The sequence below is a fragment of the Rhinoraja longicauda genome, chromosome 25, assembly GCF_053455715.1.
Source record: "Rhinoraja longicauda isolate Sanriku21f chromosome 25, sRhiLon1.1, whole genome shotgun sequence".
NCBI lineage: Eukaryota > Metazoa > Chordata > Chondrichthyes > Rajiformes > Arhynchobatidae > Rhinoraja > Rhinoraja longicauda.
Window position 1 is genome coordinate 14,987,781 of NC_135977.1, and position 22,325 is coordinate 15,010,105.

General features: G+C 50.6%; 3 protein-coding genes across 5 annotated transcripts in view; 1 reads left to right on the top strand and 2 right to left on the bottom strand.

Moving 5' to 3' along the window:
* The window catches only part of klhl22 (kelch-like family member 22), a 28,761-nt gene extending 23,095 nt beyond the window's left edge, over nucleotides 1-5,666 (bottom strand). The window contains exon 1 of one of the 3 annotated variants that reach the window (XM_078421343.1): nucleotides 5,546-5,650. The gene's annotated coding sequence lies outside the window, so the exon portion shown is untranslated. Of the gene's footprint in view, nucleotides 1-5,539 lie in introns of all 3 variants that reach the window. The other 2 variants (XM_078421344.1, XM_078421342.1) reach the window with 2 other exon arrangements.
* Nucleotides 5,667-8,460: 2,794 nt separating this feature from the next.
* Nucleotides 8,461-12,313, bottom strand: ddt (D-dopachrome tautomerase). Its single transcript, XM_078421201.1, has 3 exons — nucleotides 12,151-12,313; nucleotides 10,026-10,201; nucleotides 8,461-9,035 (listed from the first exon to the last, which is right to left on the bottom strand). The coding sequence occupies exons 1-3, from the start codon at nucleotides 12,256-12,258 to the stop codon at nucleotides 8,963-8,965; spliced, it is 357 nt and encodes a 118-aa protein (XP_078277327.1). The 5' UTR covers nucleotides 12,259-12,313; the 3' UTR covers nucleotides 8,461-8,962.
* A 6,038-nt stretch (nucleotides 12,314-18,351) lies between these two features.
* Nucleotides 18,352-22,020, top strand: LOC144606073 (glutathione S-transferase theta-3-like). Its single transcript, XM_078421875.1, has 4 exons — nucleotides 18,352-19,024; nucleotides 19,551-19,638; nucleotides 20,744-20,894; nucleotides 21,940-22,020. The coding sequence occupies exons 1-4, from the start codon at nucleotides 18,913-18,915 to the stop codon at nucleotides 22,018-22,020; spliced, it is 432 nt and encodes a 143-aa protein (XP_078278001.1). The 5' UTR covers nucleotides 18,352-18,912.
* The last annotated feature ends 305 nt before the right edge of the window (nucleotides 22,021-22,325 follow it).

The following is a 22,325-nucleotide window of genomic DNA, read 5'->3' on the forward strand; positions in this document are numbered from 1 at the left end:
TAGTGTTCAGTTCTCGTATGGCCCTGGGGTAAAAACTGTTCTTAAGTCTGTTTGTTCGGGATTTGATCGACCTGAAACGTCGACCAGAGGGCAGATGAACAAACAGACGGTGGCCGGGGTGGGATGGATCTTTTATTATTTTGCCTGCTCTACTGAGGCAGCGTAGGCTGAACAGGTGCTCCAGGGAGGGCAGTGAGCAGCCGATGATCTTCTGGGCCGTTGTGATGACCCTCTGAAGGGCCTCCCTGTCCTTTTCTGAGCAGCTGGCATACCATGTGGTTATACAGTATGCCAGCACACTCTCGATGGAGCAGCGATAGAAGGACATCATGAGCTTCTCCTGCAGGTTGGTTTTCCTGAGGATCCTCAGGAAGTGGAGTCTCTGCTGTGCCTTCTTTACTGTGGTGATGGTGTTGGTAGACCAGGTAAGATCCTCTGCGATGTGCGTACCCAGGAACCTGAAAGCGGGTACCCTTTCCACACAGACCCCATTGATGTAGAGTGGGTCGTATTCTACACTGGTTTTCCTGAAGTCAATTATAAGTTCCTTTGTTTTGGAGGAGTTCAGGACAAGATTGTTCACTGAACACCATGCTGCCAGCCTTTGGATTTCATCCCTATAGGCTGTCTCATCTCCTTCTGAGATGAGTCCAACCACAGTCGTGTCATCCGCGAACTTGATGATGGTGTTGGTGGGATGGGTGGGGGCGCAGTCGTGAGTGTAGAGGGAGTAAAGGATGGGGCTCAACACACAGCCCTGTGGTGAGCCGGTGCTCAGTGTAATGGTGGAGGAGAGGTGAGGGCCTATTTTGACGGTCTGGGGGCGGTTGGTCAGGAAGTCCTTGATCCATTGGCAGATGGTTTGGGAAAATCCAAGGTCAGAAAGTTTGGTGACCAGTCTGCTCGGGATGACCGTGTTAAAGGCAGAGCTGAAGTCGAGGAAGAGCATCCTCACATAGCTCCCCTGGTGTTCAAGGTGGGTCAGTGCAGTGTGAAGAGCAGTGTCGATGGCATCCCCTGGAGACCTATTTGCTCTGTAGGCAAACTGGTGTGGGTCGAAGGTGGGTGGGAGGCTGGCTTTGATGTGCTGCAGGACCAGTCTCTCGAAGCACTTTGTGATGACCGGTTTGAGTGCTACCGGACGGTAGTCGTTAAGGCCGCTGATGACAGACTTTTTCGGCAGTGGGATGATTGTGGCGGACTTCAGGCAGGGAGGGATGGTGGATTTTAAAAGGGACAGGTTGAAGATTTTTGTGAAGACCTCAGATAATTGGTCTGCACATTCCCTCAGCACTCTGCCCGTCACACCATCGGGGCCTGCAGCTTTCCTGGGATTCACTGCTCTGAGCACGCGCTTAACATCATACTCCTGCACAGTGAAGGTGTTGCTGTCAGGTGCTGGAGAGGGTGTTATGTCTGCCACTGCAGCTTTCACCTCGAAACGAGCAAAGAAACAGTTAAGTTCCTCTGCCAGCGAGGCGTCGCCGTCGGCAGTCGTGCGGTTGCTGGTCTTGTAGTTGGTGATGTGCTGGATGCCTTGCCATACCCGCCGTGGGTCATTGTTGGTAAAGTGGTCCTCAATCTTCCTCTTGGTACGGAGTTTGTATGATCTCCCCGTGACCTGCGCCGGTTTCCTCCCACACTCCAAAGACGTACAGGTTTGTAGGTTCATTGGCTTGGTTAATGTAAAAAAATTATCCCTAGTGGGTATAGGATAGTGTTAATGTGCGGGGATCGCTGGTCAGCGCGGACCCGGTGGGCCAAAAGGACCTGTTTCCGCGCTGTATTTCTAAACTAAAACTAAATTCATCCAGTAAATTGGCCACTGCCTTCCGTGGCCGCCACTGCCTTCTGTGACATAGATTCAACGTGAAGGGGAAAAGATTTAATAGGAATCAGAGGGGTAACTTTTTCACACAAAGGATCGTTATGTGAAAGAAACTAATCTGATACTAGGCAGTCTACTTTTTCCACAGAATAGGGCTGTGGAACAAGTTGCATTTTCACGCACTGAGTGCCGATTCAGTCTGAAGAAGGGTCTTGCCCTGAAACATCACCCATTCATTCTATCCAGAGATGTTGCCTGTCCCGCTGAGTTACACCAGCATGTTGTGTCTATCTCCAGTGGGAACTGGATCCATTCCATTTGTAGGCAGAGATGACATCACACAAGACTCAGGAACCAATGCAATCCTTTCTATTTGACGACTTGCAGTAACCGCGAAACTGGAAATTAATGTTCATTATTATTAATTCCTGCCTGATGTTGTTCCACTTATTAACTCTCTCAAGAGACTGGGGAGTGTTTTGGCGATTGTGTAATGTATTACAAAAAAATGGAACCAGGCTTTTATCCAATGGTTTAGCATGTTTGCTCATGTGACATTTTTCTACCTATCTTCAAACAAGCCTCAGCTTAACATGTCACACAAACAACAAGCTACCACTGTCAGCATTAATTTGTAGTGGTATCAGAGATCACATTCTCAAACCCTGAAGCAAACCCCAAATCCAAATATCACCCACTCGGACAGTGCTATTAAGTAAGCCACCTTTACCTACATACTTTCTATTCCAATCTATGTGTTCTAGCACATCAAACCATAGGATTTATTTTGGTGAAAATGAAATCAAGCAGAGCTGTGATAGCAACCAAGAAGAATTTCACATCCAGAAATTGTTTTTAAAAAAACAACCTTTAAGTTGTACTATTGCAATATTTGGTTTAAGGAAATTATCCAGGCACTGATCTTTATAAACATTTCATGCTACAAATAAACTAACAAAACAATCCATTTGGGTTAGACAGGCCATTGAGTTAGTCGGGTTGTGGGAATAGGAGTGGCAAAAGGGTTTAGAGAATTGGAGGGAGTAGAATAACAGGAAGGGCTATTGAAAGAGATTGGAGTGAAGTAGTTGAATGGGATTATAGGTGGGAATGGGATAATAGGTGGGCTGCAGTTAAATAACAGGAGAATTCTGGAATTTGTACGATTATAAGGAAATAGGATAATTGCAATGCCTATAAGGAGGGAAGGAGATAATTCACAAGACTGTAATGATAATGGGAATTGAGATAAATGGAGGACTACAGGAAAAACAGGAAAGAGTCATTGGAGTGGCTATGAGAAAAGGGAGGAGCAGAGTAATAGGAATGCTGCAGGAATAGGGTTGAGTGGGGTGAGAGAAGGCCATATGCAATAGGTAGGGAGTCTGGAATTTGGAGGAACCATGAGAATATTCACTATAAGAATACAGCAAACAGGATAACTGGAGGAGCTATAGCAACAGGATGATATGGGGCAAATCAGGGGTTGTGGAAATAGCAATAAGTGGAGCTGTGTGAATAGTCGGGAGTGGGATAATTAGAGGGGAGAAGGAATAATTGGGAGTGGGATAACTGGAAGAGAGAAGGAATAGCAGAGTGGATAATTGGAAGGATGGTGGGAGCACTGGAAGTGGGGTGTCTGAAATGGCTACGGGCTTAGTTGAGAGTGGGGTAATTGGGGGACTGGTGTAATTGGGAAGTGGATTATTTGGGGCAGTGTATTTTTGGGAGGGGTAATTGAGGAAGTGATGTAATGGGGGAGTAAGGTAAATGAAATGAGGTATTTGGGGGGGTGGGGGTGATTAAAGCGGGATATTTGGGGGAGTGGGATACTTTGGGGGTTGTACTTAGAATGGGGTATTTGTTGGGGGTGAGGCTGTACTTAGAAATGGGCTACTTAGTGGTGGCATACTTAGAATGGGGTAATTGGGAGAATGGACAAATAGAATAGGGTAATTGGGGAAGGAAGAATGTGGGACTGTGGTATAATTGGTAGAGTGAGGAACTAGTATTGGTTTATTATTATCACATGTACCATGACACAGTGAAAAATGTGGCATGCTATCCAAGTAGAACATCCATACAAATAATAAAATTAAACTATGCATAATTTAGTGTTAGTTACAGAAAAAAATGCAGATATTAGAAGAGATCAAAGCCCACAAGATGGGTCTCGACCCAAAACATCACCCATTCCTTCTCTCCAGAAATGCTGCCTGTCCCGCTGAGTTACTCTAGCTTTTTGTGTCTATCTTCGGTTTAAACCAGCATCTGCAGCTCCTTTCTACACATTAAGCCCACAACCAGTTGGATTGAGGGAAATCAGGAATACATTCTTAGCTTATAAGAGATCTATTCAAGAGTCTGAAAGCAACAGGGAAGAAGCTCTTCCTTAATTTGGTCGTACATGCTTACAATATTCAGTAACTTCTGCCCAACAGGAAAGGGAGATGAGGGAATGAGCAGGGTGTGAGTCCTTCTTGATTATATTGGCTGTTTTCCTAACAGGATGGGAAGCTGGTATGCATGCGATAAACGACTGTGTACACAACTCTCTAAGTGGAGTCATTAGAATGGTGTAATGGAATGAGCTACTTGAATAATTAGAATGGGGAAATTTGGTGGAAGTGGTGTCAGTGGAATGGGGGAATTTGGTGGAAGTGGTGTCATTGGAACGGGGGAATTTGAAAGTGTTGTGTACATTGCAATGGGGTATGTTTGTAGTAGGAATGGGGGAATTTGGGGAAGCAGGGTGCTTGGATGGATGTCTGGGGTAAATGGAGCTGGTGCTTTTGGTGAGTGGGGCAATTGCAACCTGTTTGGGGGGGAGCAGAGTGTTTAGGGAAAGTGGGGCAATTGAAATGGGCTAGCAGGCCACTGGGGAGTGGGGTATGGAGGAAGGAACTGGTTTAAACCAAGGATAGACACAAGAAGCTGGAGCAACAGCAGGCCAGGCAGCATCTCCGGAGAAAATGAAAAGGTGACGTTTCGGGTCGAGACGTCACCTATTCCTTTTCTCCAGAAATACTGTCGGGCCCGCTGGGATACTCCAGCTTTTTTTGTCTATTTGGGGAAATGTGGTAATTGAGCAGGATGCGTGAGGGGAATTGGGTAAATGATACCGGGTGTTTTGAGAGCTGGGTAAGGTAATTGGAAGAGGATGTTTGTGCGGAATGGTGTAATTGGAGTGAGATATACTTGGGCCATTGGGTTAACTGGAGCGGGGTGCAGATGGGAATTGGATGTTGGGGGCAATTGGAACCAGATGTTTGTGAAAGTGGAGTAATAAAGCGGACTGTTTGGGGCAGGAGGATGATTCTGGGGACTCGAGGATACTATAAGCTTACGAAAAGAAAAGGGGGAAAAAAAGCAAAGCGGTGGAAGAACTCGACGAGTCAGGCAGCATCTGTGGAAGTAATCTGTGGCGTTTCGGGTCGGGATCCTTCAGTGATTCCGAGGAGGATTCGGGGCAGGCTCGGCAGTGCTGAGTGGGAGGGACTGTGTGGGAGAGCCAGCTGGAAGGGAAAGGGTCAAGGGGATGAGTGAGGTGGGGGCGCCGGTTCTGTTTTAAACACGAGTGAGTTGACGGCTGAATGTGCACCTGCAGCTACAGCGAGCGTGCGGCTGGGAATGCAGGCTTTACATTAGTAAAAACCGCAAGATGGGAAAACAAATGACTGCCAGTCGCTGCTCTGATCTGGAAGCCCCTACCTTCACCTTGTCACAGCAGCGCTGGGCCAGGACTCAGGCGTCGCCAGCTGGGCCCGAAGCCCGCGCCTCCTCCCGGTCGAGCACCGCGCCCGCCGCCATTTCCTTCCTTCCCTGCGCACGAAATGGCGGCGGGTGACGTAGAGGACGGCGCGCGGAGGGGCAACAGCGCGTCCGGTGGAACGGCCCCTTCGTCCCCCAAACACCTCAACACCCATTCGCCTCAACACCCCTCCACCACGGTTAACCCCCCAGGCGCCCTCCGCCACAGTCACCCCACTACCCCGTCAACCCACCCCTTCACCCCCTCCGACCCAATCAGCCGAGTCCCCTCCTCTACCATCACCTCACCAACCCCCTCCAATTACCCCCAACCCCCTCCTCGGCCATCACCTCACCAACCCCCTCCAATTACCCCCAACCCCCTCCTCTACCATCACCTCAACAACCCCCTCCAATTACCCCCAACCCCCTCCTCGGCCATCACCTCACCAACCCCCTCCAATTACCCCCAACCCCCTCCTCTACCATCACCTCAACAACCCCCTCCAATCCCCTCCAATTACCCCCAACCCCCTCCTCGGCCATCACCTCACCAACCCCCTCCAATCCCCTCCAATTACCCCCAACCCCCTCATTGGCCATCACCTCAACAACCCCCTCCAATTACCCCAACCCCCTCCTCTACCATCACCTCACCAACCCCCTCCAATTACCCCCAACCCCCTCCTCTACCATCACCTCAACAACCCCCTCCAATTACCCCCAACCCCCTCCTCTGCCATCACCTCAACAACCCCCTCCAATTACCCCAACCCCCTCCTCTACCATCACCTCACCAACCCCCTCCAATTACCCCCAACCCCCTCCTCTACCATCACCTCAACAACCCCCTCCAATTACCCCCAACCCCCTCCTCTGCCATCACCTCAACAACCCCCTCCAATTACCCCCAACCCCCTCCTCTACCATCACCTCACCAACCCCCTCCAATTACCCCAACCCCCTCCTCTACCATCACCTCAACAACCCCCTCCAATTACCCCCAACCCCCTCATTGGCCATCACCTCAACAACCCCCTCCAATTACCCCCAACCCCCTCCTCTGCCATCACCTCAACAACCCCCTCCAATTACCCCCAACCCCCTCCTCTACCATCACCTCACCAACCCCCTCCAATTACCCCAACCCCCTCCTCTACCATCACCTCAACAACCCCCTCCAATTACCCCCAACCCCCTCATTGGCCATCACCTCAACAACCCCCTCCAATTACCCCCAACCCCCTCCTCTACCATCACCTCAACAACCCCCTCCAATTACCCCCAACCCCCTCCTCTACCATCACCTCACCAACCCCCTCCAATTACCCCCAACCCCCTCCTCTACCATCACCTCACCAACCCCCTCCAATTACCCCCAACCCCCTCCTCTACCATCACCTCAACAACCCCCTCCAATTACCTCACCAACCCCCTCCAATTACCCCCAACCCCCTCCTCCCCAATACCCTGTCAACCCACTCCTTCCCCCTCTCCAATCACCTCACCCCAACTCCCGTCACCCCAATATCCTGACAAACCCACTCCTCCCCCCCAATCACCTCACCCCAACTCCCGTCACCCCAATATCCTGTCAACCCACTCCTTCCCCCCCCTGCAATCACCTCACCCTGTCCTCTCCAATCACCTCACCCCTCCTCCAGTCACCCCAATACGCTGTCAACACACTCCTTCACACCCTCTTCTCTAATCACCCCAGTCCCCTCCTCCACCCCAATCAACTCATCCCCAATCACCTCAGCACCCTTTCAACCCTCTCCACCCCACCTCACCAACTGTCAGCACCCTGTCAACTGATCTTTTCATGCCGTTCTTCACCAATCGAGTCCACGCCCTCATCAATCCCTTCACCAATTCCTTCACCCTGCAACAACTGCTACACCATCCCATCCTCACATTCGCCTACATCATCCCCTAATCAACTCTTATATCACATCCGTCAACAACCCCTTCATCACCTCATCACGCCTCTTCACAAGCCACTTGACCCAAAACTCACCACCCCCCTAACAACCACTTCAGCTGAACTCTCACCAAACCCTTACCACCCCCCTCATTAATCCTTCACCACTCCCTTTAACATCCCCTTACCCCTTATCTCCCCTTCACCAAACCCTTCATCAACCAACATCTGACCCCTTTCATCACCCCACACCAAGCCCTTAATTACCATCACCAACCATTTCATCTCCCCACCAACTCCTTCACAGCCCCTCACTAACCAACAGCATCCATTTTTGGTGGCTGATGCTGCCCTACGAATCAGGAAGCAGCTCTTGGGCCACTGAAGGACGGTGAGGAGGGCCCTGGTAAAGAGTTTCTCTATAGCAAATTGCAGGGAAATCCAGCTGTAATTAATGCACTTTGATTTGTCTCCTTGAAGATGGTCACAATTATGACATCTGACTTTATCTGCTAAGGAGACTCAGGTCCTTTGGAGTGCAGGGGGCACTCCTAAGGACCTTCTACAACACTGGTTGAATCGGCCGTCTTCTATGGGGTGGTCTGCTGGAGCAGCAGCATCTCAGCGGCGGAAGGGAAGAGACTCGACAAGCTGGTGAGGAAGGCCAGCTCTGTCTTGGGTTGCCCCCTCGACTCAGTGCAGGTGGTGGGAGAGAGGAGGATGATGGCAAAGCTAACATCGCTACTGGACAACGACTCCCACCCCATGCAGGACACTGTCACTGCACTGAGCAGCTCCTTCAGTGACAGACTCCTTCACCCCAAGTGCGTGAAGGAGAGATATAGGAGGTCCTTCCTTCCCACTGTTGTGAGACTGCACAACCAGCACTGCTCCCAGCAGACGAGTCAACAATAACTGCTAAGAACACACAGAAAACGGATGACAATTTATGTATCTTTTATTTATAATGATCTCTTGCTATCCACTTTGCTGCTGTAACACTAAATTTCCCCTGTGTGGGACGAATAAAGGAATGTATTATTATTATTTCCCTGGCATATCTTCCACTGCCCAGATATGAGTGATGAACAGTCTTACTGCAAAGTTTTAGAACGTCAGCACAGCTGTTTGTGAGGTTTTAGTTTGTGGATATAAGGCCTGTTCCACTTCTTGACAGTCATGGGTGAGAAGGCTGAATTGAATAGATGCAGTGTCTAAAGTAGGCTTAACTTAAAGCAGATGTTTGTTCCCTCAACCTATTGTGCTACAAAAATCTGAGCAGGACCTAGTCTGTGTCACTCTAAAATTGCCTCTTCACCTCTCAACCATTGCTGACTGAATTACAATCAATCTCAGTTTGATAAAATTAATGGAAATGTTTAATATTGGGTCCTGTAAAATGCTCACAAATGTGGCTGTCGATTGAGGCCAACACACAAGGTTTGGAGTTCAGCATTTGTCTACAGGAACGTCATAACGGTACTATTTTTTCCAATCTGCCACTTCTCCAAAGGATAAAATCGAATCAGGATCCTACAAAACAGAAGTTAAGAGTTCAGAGAATAGTAAATTACAATTTATTTTTTGATATTTCTTTGTGGCGTCACTGAAGCGGGTTAATCACGAGTGTTGTGGCAGGCTACTCCTGGCCACGATGGGAAGTCTAGCTGCATGTATAAAGTTTGAAATCACATTTCCGGAATTCTTAAATCTCCCAGGTCTAGATACTAACATGTTCTGAGGTTTGAATGTAGATTTGTGTCAAATCTGTACGTTCCAAGCAGGAGTTGGGAAGCCATGTTGTAGATGTACATGCCGTTGGCAAAGCCACATTTGGAGTACTGTGTACATTTCTGGCCCCCCTGCTACAGGAAGGATGTCATTAAACTGAAAAGAGTGCAAAAAGGACTTGCTAGGATTTCAGGGCAGGGTGTCTAAACACTCCTGACATAGGTATAAGTTGAAAGGGGAAAGATTTAAAGGCAACCTGAGGGGTAACTTTTTCACACAGAGTGTGGAGTGTGAATTGAATGAGCTGCCAGAGGAAGTGGTAGAGCTTGTGCAAATACAACATTTAGAAGATACTTTGCGAAGTGCGTGGATAGGGATGTAGGCCAAGTGCAAGTAAATGGGATTAGCTCAGTTAGACAATTTGGTTTGCATGGACGAGTTGAACTGAAGGATCTGTTTCCCTGCAAATCGCTCTGTAACTCTTACGTTCTGAGGTCATCGGCCTCCAACAACTTTATAACAGCGTGCTCCAGATTCCAATCAGTGAAAAAAAATCCTCAGATCCTCTCCACACCTTTCACCCTAAAGCCGTGTTCCCTAGTTTTGGAAACCTCTGCAACCATGAGTTTTGTGTCCAAGGTCACAATCTTCAAAATTATATGCTCAAATTTCTGGAATGGATTTAAATACAAGGTTTTCTACCATTTCCTCTGGCAGTTCATTTCTTGTTCACACTCTGTGTGAACATGGTCTGCCTCTTGGACCATAAAATTCTGAACTCTCAACACTTACCTGTCTGCAGTTAAGCCCAGCTCCTTGGTGAGGAATTCAAAGAACTTGGAGCTGTGCTGCTTGTTTTGCTCAGCAGTTCCCACCACCCCGATTGAAGACACAACGAGCTGGGCACAGGGTGACATGCTACCTCCCATTGCCATGATCATGTTTGGCCTCACAGAGACATTGATTCGCTACAAAGAGAAAACTTTCTTTTAGCCATAGATTCTGAAAGTAATATATTAATAGTAATGACTCGGGGGGGGGGGGGGGGGGGGGGAGTTGAATTCATTATAAAGCATCAGAATTATCAGAACAAAGAAGTGTTAGAGAATTAACATGCTTTAGCAAGGGGCAGCAAAATAGGAGAAAGGTCAAAGACAAAAGGGGCAGTCTGCTTATATACCGGGCAGAAAAGCTTTAATGCAAAAAAAGAGAAATAAACCAACAGACAGCATCAGGAATAAAGGGTCACCGAGTCTCTGATCCTATTCCCCCTAGACAGCAATGCAGTCCCTACCTCACTGTGGTGCTGACCTTTCATGGAGCTCAATGTCCAAGTGGGTACGTCTGGGTGCCTGGGTTGCAGGAGGGCTCCTGGTTTAGTAGGAGCTTGCAGAGGTATGAGACAGGTATTGGCAGCTGGGATCATGATCAGTTCTATAGGACTTTGGTTAGGTAACATTTGGAGTATTGTGTGCCATTTTAGTCACCCCATTACAGGAAAGATGTGAAGGCTTTGGAGAGGGTGCAGAGGTGGCTTACCAGAATGCTGCCTGGATTAGAGGGTTTCAGCTACATGGAGAGGTTGGATAGAATTTGGACAGTTTTCTCTCGAATGTGGAAGGCTGAAGGGAGACTTATAGAAGTATATAAAATGATGAGTGGCATGGATGGGGTAAACAGTCGGAACCTTTTTTTCAAGGTGGAAATGTCCATCACTAGAGGACAAAGCTATAAGGTGAGAGGGGGGAAAGTTTAATAGAGATATGCGGGGCAATTTTTTTTAACACAAAGTGGTGGAGGACTGGAACGCACTGGTGGAAGCAGATACGATAGTGGTGGTGTTTAAGAAGTTTTTAGATAGGCACATGTAAGTGCAGGGAATTAAGGGATATGGATCACATATAGACAGATGAGATCAGTTTAACTTGGTATCATGTTCGGCATAAACATTGTGGGCAGAATATCCTGTTTCTGTGCTGTACTGTTCCATGTTCTAAATTGACAAAAGGCAAGCAAGATCTGGTGTAAATAAAGATAGATGGATGGCAAGAACTATCTCTAGATGAGGCTATGGAGCAAAGACCTCTTCAATCAATTACAGTTGGAGACCTTATACTTCTGAAGAAGGGCCAGTTTGAAGAAGGGTCTTGACCCGAAATGTCGCCCATTCCTTCTCTCCTGAGATGCTGCCTGACCTGCTGAGTTACTCCAGCATTTTGTGAATAAATCCCTTCGATTTGTACCAGCATCTGCAGTTATTTTCTTATACTTCTGAAAGATCAACTAAATGAAGACAGAAAAAACTGCAGATGCTGGTGTCTTGAGTAAAACACATTGCTGGGGAAACCCAGGAAGCATCTGTCGAGGGAATGGAGTTTCAGGTTGGGACCCATCTTCAGACTTCAAGGAGCTTAATGAATTTGCTTCTATCGTATTTTGATAACTGCTGGTGGTTGTATTAATAAGTTTCTGTCCTCATGAAATTAAGTAAATGAACTCTAGGTATGGTTAACCTAAAACAACAGAACGAGTACAGTGCCCTTTGCAACCGAAGGACTTTTCATCTCAATCGTTAACTTTTTCTTCACATGTGCTGCCTGACTTGCTGAGTGTTTCCAGCAGTTTGTGCTTTTATTTCAGATTTTTAGCATGGGTATTTTTGATTTCTCATGCTGCCGTCATGCTCCCCACACCCAAGCCAAGGCACCCGGTGAGTAGCAGTTCCGTGGCACCCGTTTATGTGTTGCAACTACACTACCCGCCCACCCACCCCGTCCTCTCGGAGGGTCAGTGCAGTGCAGACATGCACCGTCAGCAGCCCCGGCCCGTCCCCGCACCCCCGGCTGCCGGCCCGGGGTGAGTGGGAGAGAGTGGGGGAGAGAGTGGGATTGGGGACCCGTGCAAAAGCACCACCTGCCTCCTGCGGCTTGTCCAGGATGGCGGCCGCTGCCCGCACCAACCGCTCCAACAGCGGCTCGGAGAAGCAGCTGGCCGCCAGGTTACTCTCCAGCTCCAGGAAGGGCATCGTAAAGCGGTGGCAGCGGTGCGGCGCGGCGGGTCCTGTAGCTCCAGGGCCGGGCCAAGGGGGAGGGGGTTGTGTCGGAAATGGTTGGAGCACCGGGCAGGGGCGGGGTATGGGAGGAGAGGGGCGGACAGTCAGGGGATTGGGGAGGAGAGGGGCTGGTGTGGGGATTGGAGAGTAGAGGGGCTGGTGTGGGGATTGGGGAGGAGAGGGGCTGGTGTGGGGATTGGGGAGGAGAGGGGCTGGTGTGGGGATTGGAGAGTAGAGGGGCCGGTGTGGGGATTGGGGAGGAGAGGGGCTGGTGTGGGGATTGGAGAGGAGAGGGGCTGGTGTGGGGATTGGGGAGGAGAGGGGCTGGTGTGGGGATTGGGGAGGAGAGGGGCTGGTGTGGGGATTGGAGAGGAGAGGGGCTGGTGTGGGGATTGGGGAGGAGAGGGGCTGGTGTGGGGATTGGGGAGGAGAGGGGCTGGTGTGGGGATTGGGGAGGAGAGGGGCTGGTGTGGGGATTGGGGAGGAGAGGGGCTGGTGTGGGGATTGGGGAGGAGAGGGGCTGGTGTGGGGATTGGAGAGTAGAGGGGCCGGTGTGGGGATTGGGGAGGAGAGGGGCTGGTGTGGGGATTGGGGAGGAGAGGGGCTGGTGTGGGGATTGGGGAGGAGAGGGGCTGGTGTGGGGATTGGGGAGGAGAGGGGCTGGTGTGGGGATTGGAGAGTAGAGGGGCCGGTGTGGGGATTGGGGCGGACAGTCAGGGGATTGGAGAGTAGAGGGGTGGACAGTCAGGGGATTGGAGAGTAGAGAGGTGGGCAGTCAGGGGATTGGGGAGGAGAGGGGCCGGTGTGGGGTTGAGGAGGTGTGGGGTTGAAGAGGGAGGGCTGTGTGTGTGGGGGGGGGGGGGGGGGGTCTGTGCATTCCGCACATACACAGGGACCAAGGGAAAGAGACAGCTGAATGTACAGCCCAGCTCCCACTATACCCACCCTTGTATACCCATCCTTGTATACCCATACCTATACCCACCCATCCTAGACTGTGGAACAGCATCCCTCTCCCCATCAGAACTGCCCCCTCCATCGACTCCTTTAAGTCCAGGCTCAAACCCTATTTCTACTCCCTAGCGTTTGAGGCCCTCTGAGGGGGCGCTGTGAACTGTTTATGTATGTGCTGTTATGTTTGTGTGCCATTATGTATGTTCGTTCTTAGTACCTAAGCTGATGTACAGCACCTTGGTCAACGTGGGTTGTTTTTAAATGTGCTATACAAATAAAATTGTCTTGACTTGACTTGACTTGTGCAAATACTGATGCTTTCCGTTTCTCCTAGTGTAAAGTGAGGGGGTGTTTGGAGTCACTGTGATGGATGTTTGTGTTGGGGTTGTGTCTTGTGTTTTTGTACTGCTGGCTAAGTAATCTCGTTCTAAACGAATGACAAATAAAGCTATTTTGGATTTTTTGGATTTTGCTGGAAGATCAATAGTGAAAGACGGTCTTTGGACTGCGTGAAACTTGTAGCTCTTCCAGCACAGTGAGAGTGCGTGAGAGAATGTTGACACACAAATTCGTGAAGCGTTCCATATTTTTGCAAAAGGGGAGATGAATGATATAAGGAATTGGAGACCCATCACATTGTTGAATGTAGATTACAAGATCCTGTCTAAGGCCATCGCCAACCGGGTCAAGTCTGCTCTGGGACGGGTGATCCACCCGGTCCAAACCTGTGCTGTACCTGGCAGGAAAATCTCAGACAGCCTGGTGCTGCTGAGAGATACCATTGCCTATGTGCAGGACAGACGGGTGGATGCCTGCCTGGTCAGCTTGGACCAGGAGAAAGCCTTCGGCAGGATATTGCACACGTACATGAGGGACGTGCTCTCCAAAATGGGCTTTGGGGAGGAAATCAGGAAGTGGATCCAACTGCTCTACACCGATATCTGTAGTGCAGTCCAAATCAATGGGTGGGAATCAGACAGCTTCCCCGTCAGGTCTGGAGTCAGGCAGGGTTGCCCTCTCTCCCCTATCTTGTTCGTCTGTTGCATTGAGCCCTTTGCCGAGTCCATCAGGAAGGATGCGGGCATAAGAGGAGTGACATTGCCAGGCAGTGGGGCACTCGTCAAGACCTCCCTGTACATGGACGATGAAACCGTCTTTTGCTTGGATCCAGGGTCGGTCCGCAGACTGATTAGCGTCTGCGACCAGTTTGAGTTGGCCACGGGGGCCAGGGTAAACCGCAGGTAGAGCGAGGCCAAGCTCTTTGGCAACTGGCCCGACCGATCTTCCATCCCCTTCACCATCAAGCCTGACTTCTTGAAGGTGCTGGGGATCTGGTTCGGGAAGGCTGAGGCGTGTGACAAGAATTGGCTGGAGCGGATAGCCAAGGTGGGGAAAAATCTAGAGTTGTGGAAGCAGCGCTCCCTCTCCTTCACAGGGAAAAATCTGGTCATCAGGTGTGAGGTGCTCTCGGGGCTGCTGTACTTGGCGCAAGTGTGGCCCGTCCCTCCCTCCTACGCCACGGGGATCACCCGGGCCGTCTTCCGCTTCATCTGGGGGTCAACGATGGACCGGGTGCGATGGGCCACAATGCACAAGTCGGCAGACAACGGGGGTAAAAGCGTGCCCAACCTCGCCCTCATCCTGATGGCCACCTTCGTGTGTGGCTGCATCAGGCGGAGCGTAGAGCCAAGGCACGTGGGCACCAAGTGCCACTACCTGCTGAGGTTCTACCTGTCCCCGGTGTTGAAGGATGGGCCTGGCGCAGATGCCACGCAATGTGCCAGTCAGCTGGACATTGCCGCACCATCTGTCGCTCGTGGAAAGGTTCTTCCGGACCAACACTTTTGACCACAAGTCCATCGGGCAGTGGTCAGCACGGAACATCCTGCAGGCTCTGCAGAGGAATGACTCCATGGATCCTGTGGCGTGGTTCCCAGAGCAGATTGCCCAGCTTGTCTGGTAAAATGCCTCATCGCCAGAACTCACCAACAAGCACCAAGACCTGGCTTGGCTGGCGGTGAGGGGAGCTCTCCCAGTTAGATCCTTCCTGCACCGCCGGAACCTCAGTACCTGCGCATGCTGCTCTCGGGATGGCTGCTATGGAGAGGAGACGGTTGCCCACCTCTTCACAGAGTGTGGATTTGCCAAGAGAGTCTGGAAAGGTTTGCAGGGGTCCCTGTCACGATTTATTCCAAGCAGCTCGGTCACAGAGGACTCTGTGATCTACAAACTGTTCCCAGGGACGCATTCAGAGATCGACATCAAGTGGTGCTGGAAGGTCATCAACTCGGTGAAAGACGCTCTTTGGTCTGCCGATCCTTGTTGACCCCCCAGCGGAGCGAGCTGTCCGTCAGGGAATGTTGCCGACTGGCCCGCTGCAGACTGCAGGGGAACGTGCTGAGGGACGCACTGAAGCTTGGTGCAGCCAATGCCAAGGCTCTGTGGGGGAGGACCACAGTCTAGGGTCCTTCCGTTGCTGGACATGGGGGCCAGGGTGTGGTGGAGACGCCCCTCCAAATAAGGGAAGGGATTCTGGGTAAATCTGGCAATGAATATCTGTATTGAATGTATAATCTCCGGGAATGTTGGATGAAGTTTTTGAAAAGAAAATGTTTTGTAAATATTTATTACTGGAATAAAGTTTTTTTAAATATATATTTTTTAAATGTTGCCAACTGGCCTATTCCAGACAATCGGAGTACGAGCTGAGGGAGCCACTGAAGCTTGATGCAGCCAACGTGTTATGTGGGGGAGGATCACAGTCTAGGGTCGTGGACGTTGAGGGACAGGGTTGGAGGGGACACTCCACAAACAGGGGAAGGGATAATCACCCCGGGGACATACATGAGTGGCAATGGTATTTGATTAAAAATATGTGTGAAAATTAGCTACTCAGCATGACACTATTGAATATACAGATTAAACCCCGTGAATATATTAAGAGTTTTTGCAGTTTTGTTTAGTATATTTTTTGTTTTTAATATTTTCCAAATTCTGATTATTTTTGGAACAACTCTGGCTCAATATTAAGTGAGGTGAGGTTGAGAACGCTGGTTCAAGGTGTGACTATGTAGCCAGGTCCCAATTGAAGACACAAGAGGCTGCAGATGCGAGAATCTTGTCCTGAGGAAGGGTGCCGAACCAAAACATCAGCTCTCCATTTCCAGTCTGACCCACTGGGTACGAACTGTATTTGGCTTATGCGGAAGAACAGCACCTCATATTGCTCCTGCAACCTAATGGTACAAACATTGAATTCTCCAATGTTAAGACAGTACATCCACAAGCACCCCCCCCCCCCCCCCCCCCCCCCCCCCGCACTTATCCTCCACCCCCCTCCCTTTCTCCCACCACCATTGTCACACCAGGGAATTGTGGAAGGAACAGTCTCTACGGAAGGCAGAATGGGATGGAGATGGGAGGATGAGATTAGTGCTGGGATCATGTTGGATGTGATGGAAATGTTGGAGGACGATGCATTGGATGCGGAGGCTGGTGGGATAAAAGTTGAAGACCAGGGGAACCCTGTATTTGTTGCGTCTGAGGAGAGAGGAAGCGAGAGCAGACCTCTGTGACATGAGTGAAGGACCCATCTATGACAGCCAGGCCATATTCACACAAGAAATCCTTGTCTGCTTGGGATTGGGTCAGTGGTGGAGAATCACAGTTTGTATGTTTGTTGTGTGATTTTTGAGTGTGTGTTTGTGTGTGTGTATATATATGTATGTGTGCGTACTTGTGAGTATGTGTATATATACACAATTAACTTTTCTTTTCTCTCGTTTATCATATTGTTTACAGTGTACTATGTTTGCATATTCTGTTGTGCTGCAGCAAGTAAAGAATTTCATTGTTCTACCTAGGACATATGCCAATAAAACATTCTTGACCTTCCAGTGGACAGAATAATAACAAACTTCTGAAGACAGCCAAATTCGAAAGGTTTTTTGGGAAGGCCTTGTAAAGAGGGCAGTTGATGGCACAGAAACAGTAGATCCAGCACTTGCTTCAGTCTGAAGAAGGGTCTCGACCCAAAACGTCACCCATTCCTTCTCTCCTGAGATGCTGCCTGACCTGCTGAGTTACTCCAGTATTTTGTGAATAAATACCTTCGATTTGTACCAGCATCTGCAGTTATTTTCTTATACATCTAGCACTTGCTAGTGATTTCTAGAAATGAAAAGTAGGGACGTTCTGTTAAACCTGAATCAAATGCATTAGGAACTGCAGAAGTTGGAATCTTGTGTGGAACTCAGTGCCGGAGTGAAGTGCTGGAGTAACTCAGCGGGTCAGGCAGCATCTCTGGAGGAAAAAAAGGTTAAGTTTCTGGTCGGGACCCTTCAGTCGGAAATTGTGACCCAAAATGTCACCCATCCTTTTCCTCAGAGGTACTCCAGCATTTTTTTGTGTGTATCTTCAGTATATACCAGCATCTGCAGTTCATTTCTACACATTTTGTCTGATCCACTGTCAAATCTCCTCCAGGTATCCCCACTTGAAGAAGTGCTCCTCCTCTACTCTACTCTACTCCACTCTCCTCTCCTCTCCTCTCCTCTCCTCTACTCTACTCTATTCCACTCCCCTCCCCTCTCCTCTCCTCTCCTCTCCTCTCCTCTCCTCTCCTCTCCTCTCCTCTCCTCTCCTCTCCTCTACTCTCCTCTCCTCTCCTCTCCTCTACTCTACTCTTGTTCCATTCAGTTGAAGGAGAGCGAGAGCAGAATTGTAGGACCGGGGAGACATGGATAAGGGATCTATCCACAGGGGGACAAACCACTTTACTGATGAAAGAGGACATCTCGGATATCCTCAAGTGAGAAGGTCTCATCTTGGGAGCAGATCCAGTGGAGGTGGACATAGTGAGAACACGGGATGATATGAACAACACCGACAATTTTCATTTCATCTGCATTATTATAGAAGATGGACACAGAATGCTGGAGTAACTCAGCGGGACAGGCAGCATCTCTGGATGGACGTTTCAGATGGAGACCCTTCTTCAGACGTGACCCATTCTGCAACTTAATGACCACTAATAACCGCACTGCTTACTTTTGTGCAGTGGCGAGGATATTACTCTGAGACATTTGGGTTTGGTCTCCAGGCGTGCTGCTGCCCGGCTCCAGCTCTTCCGTCCCGTGTTTCACATGTTGTTCGCACTGGTCTAACGTTAACAGTCCAACATTAACTGTTCTGTGCTCCCGAGGAAGTCCACCCCGACAAGGACTTCCTCTCCCACCGAAGGCAGAGTCCGGGCTGGCTTGAACAAACTCCAGGCAGCGATAAGAGTTGCTTTTTTACTCATTAGCTCGGCAGTCTCCTGTGATCTTTGGACTTGGCGGAGGAGAGGCGTCGTTGTGGAGCCCGAGTCAGACGACTGTCCAGCCAGCCAGCCCTCCAGCCAGCCAGCCAGCCAGCCAGCCCTCCAGCCAGCCAGCCCTCCAGCCAGCCAGCCCTCCAGCCAGCCAGCCCTCCAGCCAGCCAGCCCTCCAGCCAGCCAGCCCTCCAGCCAGCCAGCCCTCCAGCCAGCCAGCCCTCCAGCCAGCCAGCCCTCCAGCCAGCCAGCCCTCCAGCCAGCCAGCCCTCCAGCCAGCCAGCCCTCCAGCCAGCCAGCCCTCCAGCCAGCCCTCCAGCCAGTGTCGGTGTGTCGCCCACTAACCCCAGCCTCGCCACACCATGGGTCTCCAACTGTACCTCGACCTGAACTCGCAGCCCTGCCGCGCCGTCTACATCTTCGCCAAGAAAAATAACATCGCCTTCGACTTCAAGCTCGTGAGCCTGCTAGAAGGTAGGCGAAGAGGCACCCTCTCCACATCTCCCCCCGCCCCCCATCTCCCCCACCCACCCTCCACACCACATCTTCCCACCTCACCCTCCCCCCCCCCTCTCTCCCTCCGCATTCACCACCCCCTCACCACACCACACATTCCCCACTATTTCACAACCCCTCCACTCCACTACTCCACCCCCTCCTCGTCCTTTTCCCATTTCTTTCCTGGTTCCTTTCAGACCCAAATCCCACTTTCTCCAGTTGAATCCATGTGACCCACTGAGTCACCCTGACACCCACCCCCCCCCCCCCCCCCGCCCTTCTCCTGCTTTCCTTTTCTTCCCCTGAACCTCGTCTCTTTCAGTCTCCACCCCATTTCCACCTCTCCTCTCCTCTATATTCTCTGCTACCTCCTGTTCGCTGCCCTCCTTTCTCTGTGCCCTTCTCTCTTTCCCCCCTCTCCCCGCTGCCGTCTCGCACCCTCTGACCAGGACACAGGGACCCGTGGCTGTGGTGTGATCTCCAAGTCCTATCCTGTCCACAGGCCAACAATACAGTGAGGGATTTGAAAAGGTCAACCTGCTGAAACGAGTGCCAGCTCTGAAGGATGGGGACTTCACAATGGCGGAGAGGTTGGTGCAAATCTCCAGTCCCAGCTCTCTTAGCAAATGTAGTGCACAGAGCTGAGGTGGGTGATGCAGGAGGGACTTGCCTCAGGCTCTGCAGGTTTTCTTACTGAGTGAAGTGATTAGAACACACAGGAAGGCTTGCTGTGTCCTTCACTTCGCAGAGACAACCCTAAAGCCAAGGCAGCGTTTAGAGAACATCACCACTGGTGCTGTAAAATAAGATCCCAATCACCACACTAGCCACTGGCTAGTGCCAGCCACTGGTGATAGGCACTGGTGACAGCCACTGGCTAGTGCCAGCCACTGGCTAGTGCCAGCCACTGGTGACAGCCACTGGCACACCCATGTGCTCTTGGAGATGTTGGCAGAGGATTTCTAACCTCCAGCAGAGGAAGGGTTAATGTTCCCCACTCCTCTCTCCACACGCTCACTGCGGCACCAAAGTAGCTCAGGTGGTCGAGCTGCTGCCACACAGCTCCAGAGATCTGGATCCAGTCCCGACTTTGGCCTCCATCTGTGTGAAGTTTGCACATTTCTCCTGTGACCATGTGGATTTCCTCCCAGGTCCCAAGACATGTCGGTCGGTGGGTTTATTGGCTGCTGCAAATTGCCCCTGGCGTGTGGGTGAGTGGTAGAAACTGGGAGGAGTTGAGGAAAATAAAGTCACTAATATAGGATTAGTGTTATATGGGTGGTTGATCGTCAGCATGGGCTCAGTGGGCTGAAGGGTCTGTTTCCATGCCGTATCTCAACATGATTCTAGTAGTCTGTGAGACACGTCAAGGTCTCACGACATTTTAAAAGTATCTGGATGAGCTTCAGGGGAAGCTTGTGTGGTCACAGGAAGAACGTGCCAACTCCACACGGACGGTGCCCGAGGTTGATGTTGAACCCAGGTTGGTGGAGCCATGAAGCAGTGGCTCTGCTCGAGCAAGGTTGGGTGTAGCAGGCCTGACAATGGCAAGCTGAGGTATGACTGCCAGTAGCACCAAGCATGGGTGGGGACAATGGCGGGCAGGGTTGGGGCTGCCGCAGGGTGATGCCAGGTGAGAGAAGCATTGGCGATGGGTCAACCCAACGGAGAGTGATGCTGTAACCTCTCCTGCAGTGTGGCCATTCTGAAATACCTGGCTGCCAAATACCAGACTCCCAACCACTGGTACCCAGCCGACCTCCAGCAAAGGGCTCGTGTGGACGAATATCTCGCCTGGCAGCACACAACCATAAGGTTCCACGGATCAAGGCTCTACATGTTCAAGGTAAACTTGTCAATTCCCTCCACACTCACTCACCCTCCTCCTCCAGTGTTCCCGCCAACACTCACTCCCTGTCCTCTAACACTCTGCCTCTTGGTCTGCCTCTAGCTTTCTTACAGTAAGTTGCTGCTTTGAAACCCTCACCTTGAAAGAGGTTTTGCTGGTTGCAGCAATTGGCTAATGTGGCTGATAGTGTTTATTTGCTTTGCAAATCTACTGACCTCTTCCTGCCGCTGAAGGTCAACAACTAGCTCGCATTATGATTATTCACTCATTTTGTGCCCCTCAACCACAGCCCAGGCTTATCTCTTCCTTCACAGACTGAGTGAGGCTGTTCTTTGTCGAGTCAGTGCAGCCCACAAAACAATGCCTCTGCTCCTGCCCTGGTTCAGTGCAATGTTTCTCCAGGTATATACAGAAATGACTTTCAAGGGCACCTTGAACTTTTAGTGCGTTGCTAAGCCACAGCCTTGCAGCAGAGGAGAGGAGAAGGGCCATTGGAGCCACCGCGTGCAGTGTGGTGGGGAAATCTTCCCCCCTTACCTGTGCTCTAGAAGATTTGCACTGCCACCGACAGTCAAGGCACAGCCTGTATTCATCATGGGGGGGGGGGGGGGGGCAGAGGTGAGGAGCAGTGGTCATTTGTCAGAGCCAGAGTTTAGGGGTTATGGATGCAGATCATAACATCATAGGTGATAGGAGCAGAATGATGCCATCCGGCCCATCAAGTCTACTCTGCCATTCAATCATGGCTGATCTATCTCTCCCTCCTAAACCCATTCTCCTGCCTTCTCCCCATGACCTCTGACACCCGTACGGATGACAGCAAGATCAAGATGACTATCAAAAACTCCCTCACCTGCATCCACCAGGTTGCCAGGTTTTGTTCTATTCCTCCTGTCTTACAGCTTTCTTCCCCTCATCCTTCGCAGCAGGTTCCCAACCCGAAATGTCACCATGTTCTCCAGACGTGCTGCCTGGCCCACTAAACTACTGCAGCACTTTGTGTATTTATTTGTAAACCAGCTTCTGCAGTTCCTTATTTCAGCAAGGACAAGATGGGGAGTCAAACAGCGTCAGAGGAGGTGATGGAGTTCTGTTGAAGGCCGGGGTGTGGGAAGGGGGTTGACACTGTGTGCGGAGGCACAACAGAAGGGGGAGAACGGCGGGGTGCAGTTGAAGTGTGGAAGGAGATGGCAGAACTCAGTGGGTGATTGAATGAGTTGGGGAGCGATAGGGAGCTCATCAATCTTATGGAAGAATGTGGAAAGGTCAAAGTTGGAAGGTTAGGTTGGAGGGGAGGTCAGAGATCACGGAGAGAACTGCAGGAGTGAGATTGCAAGGGTTAGTGAGTGTGAGTGTGAGTCCTGTCACATGGTTTGTTATTTGCAAACTCTCAATGCCACAGTCCCTTCCAGGTTTCCTGAAGTTGGG

Bases quoted from the DNA above. Each gene is read 5' to 3' on its own strand.
- ddt (XM_078421201.1), bottom strand. From the start codon at position 12,258: ATGCCCTTCCTGGAGCTGGAGAGTAACCTGGCGGCCAGCTGCTTCTCC. The intron at 10,202-12,150 runs GCAGGTGGTGCT...TTCTCTTTGTAG, and splicing joins TCCTGGACAAGCCGCAGGAG to CGAATCAATGTCTCTGTGAG. The intron at 9,036-10,025 runs GTAAGTGTTGAG...TCTGTTTTGTAG, and splicing joins CTGGGCTTAACTGCAGACAG to GATCCTGATTCGATTTTATC.
- LOC144606073 (XM_078421875.1), top strand. From the start codon at position 18,913: ATGGGTCTCCAACTGTACCTCGACCTGAACTCGCAGCCCTGCCGCGCC. The intron at 19,639-20,743 runs GTTGGTGCAAAT...CCTCTCCTGCAG, and splicing joins GACTTCACAATGGCGGAGAG to TGTGGCCATTCTGAAATACC. The intron at 20,895-21,939 runs GTAAACTTGTCA...TCCTTATTTCAG, and splicing joins CAAGGCTCTACATGTTCAAG to CAAGGACAAGATGGGGAGTC.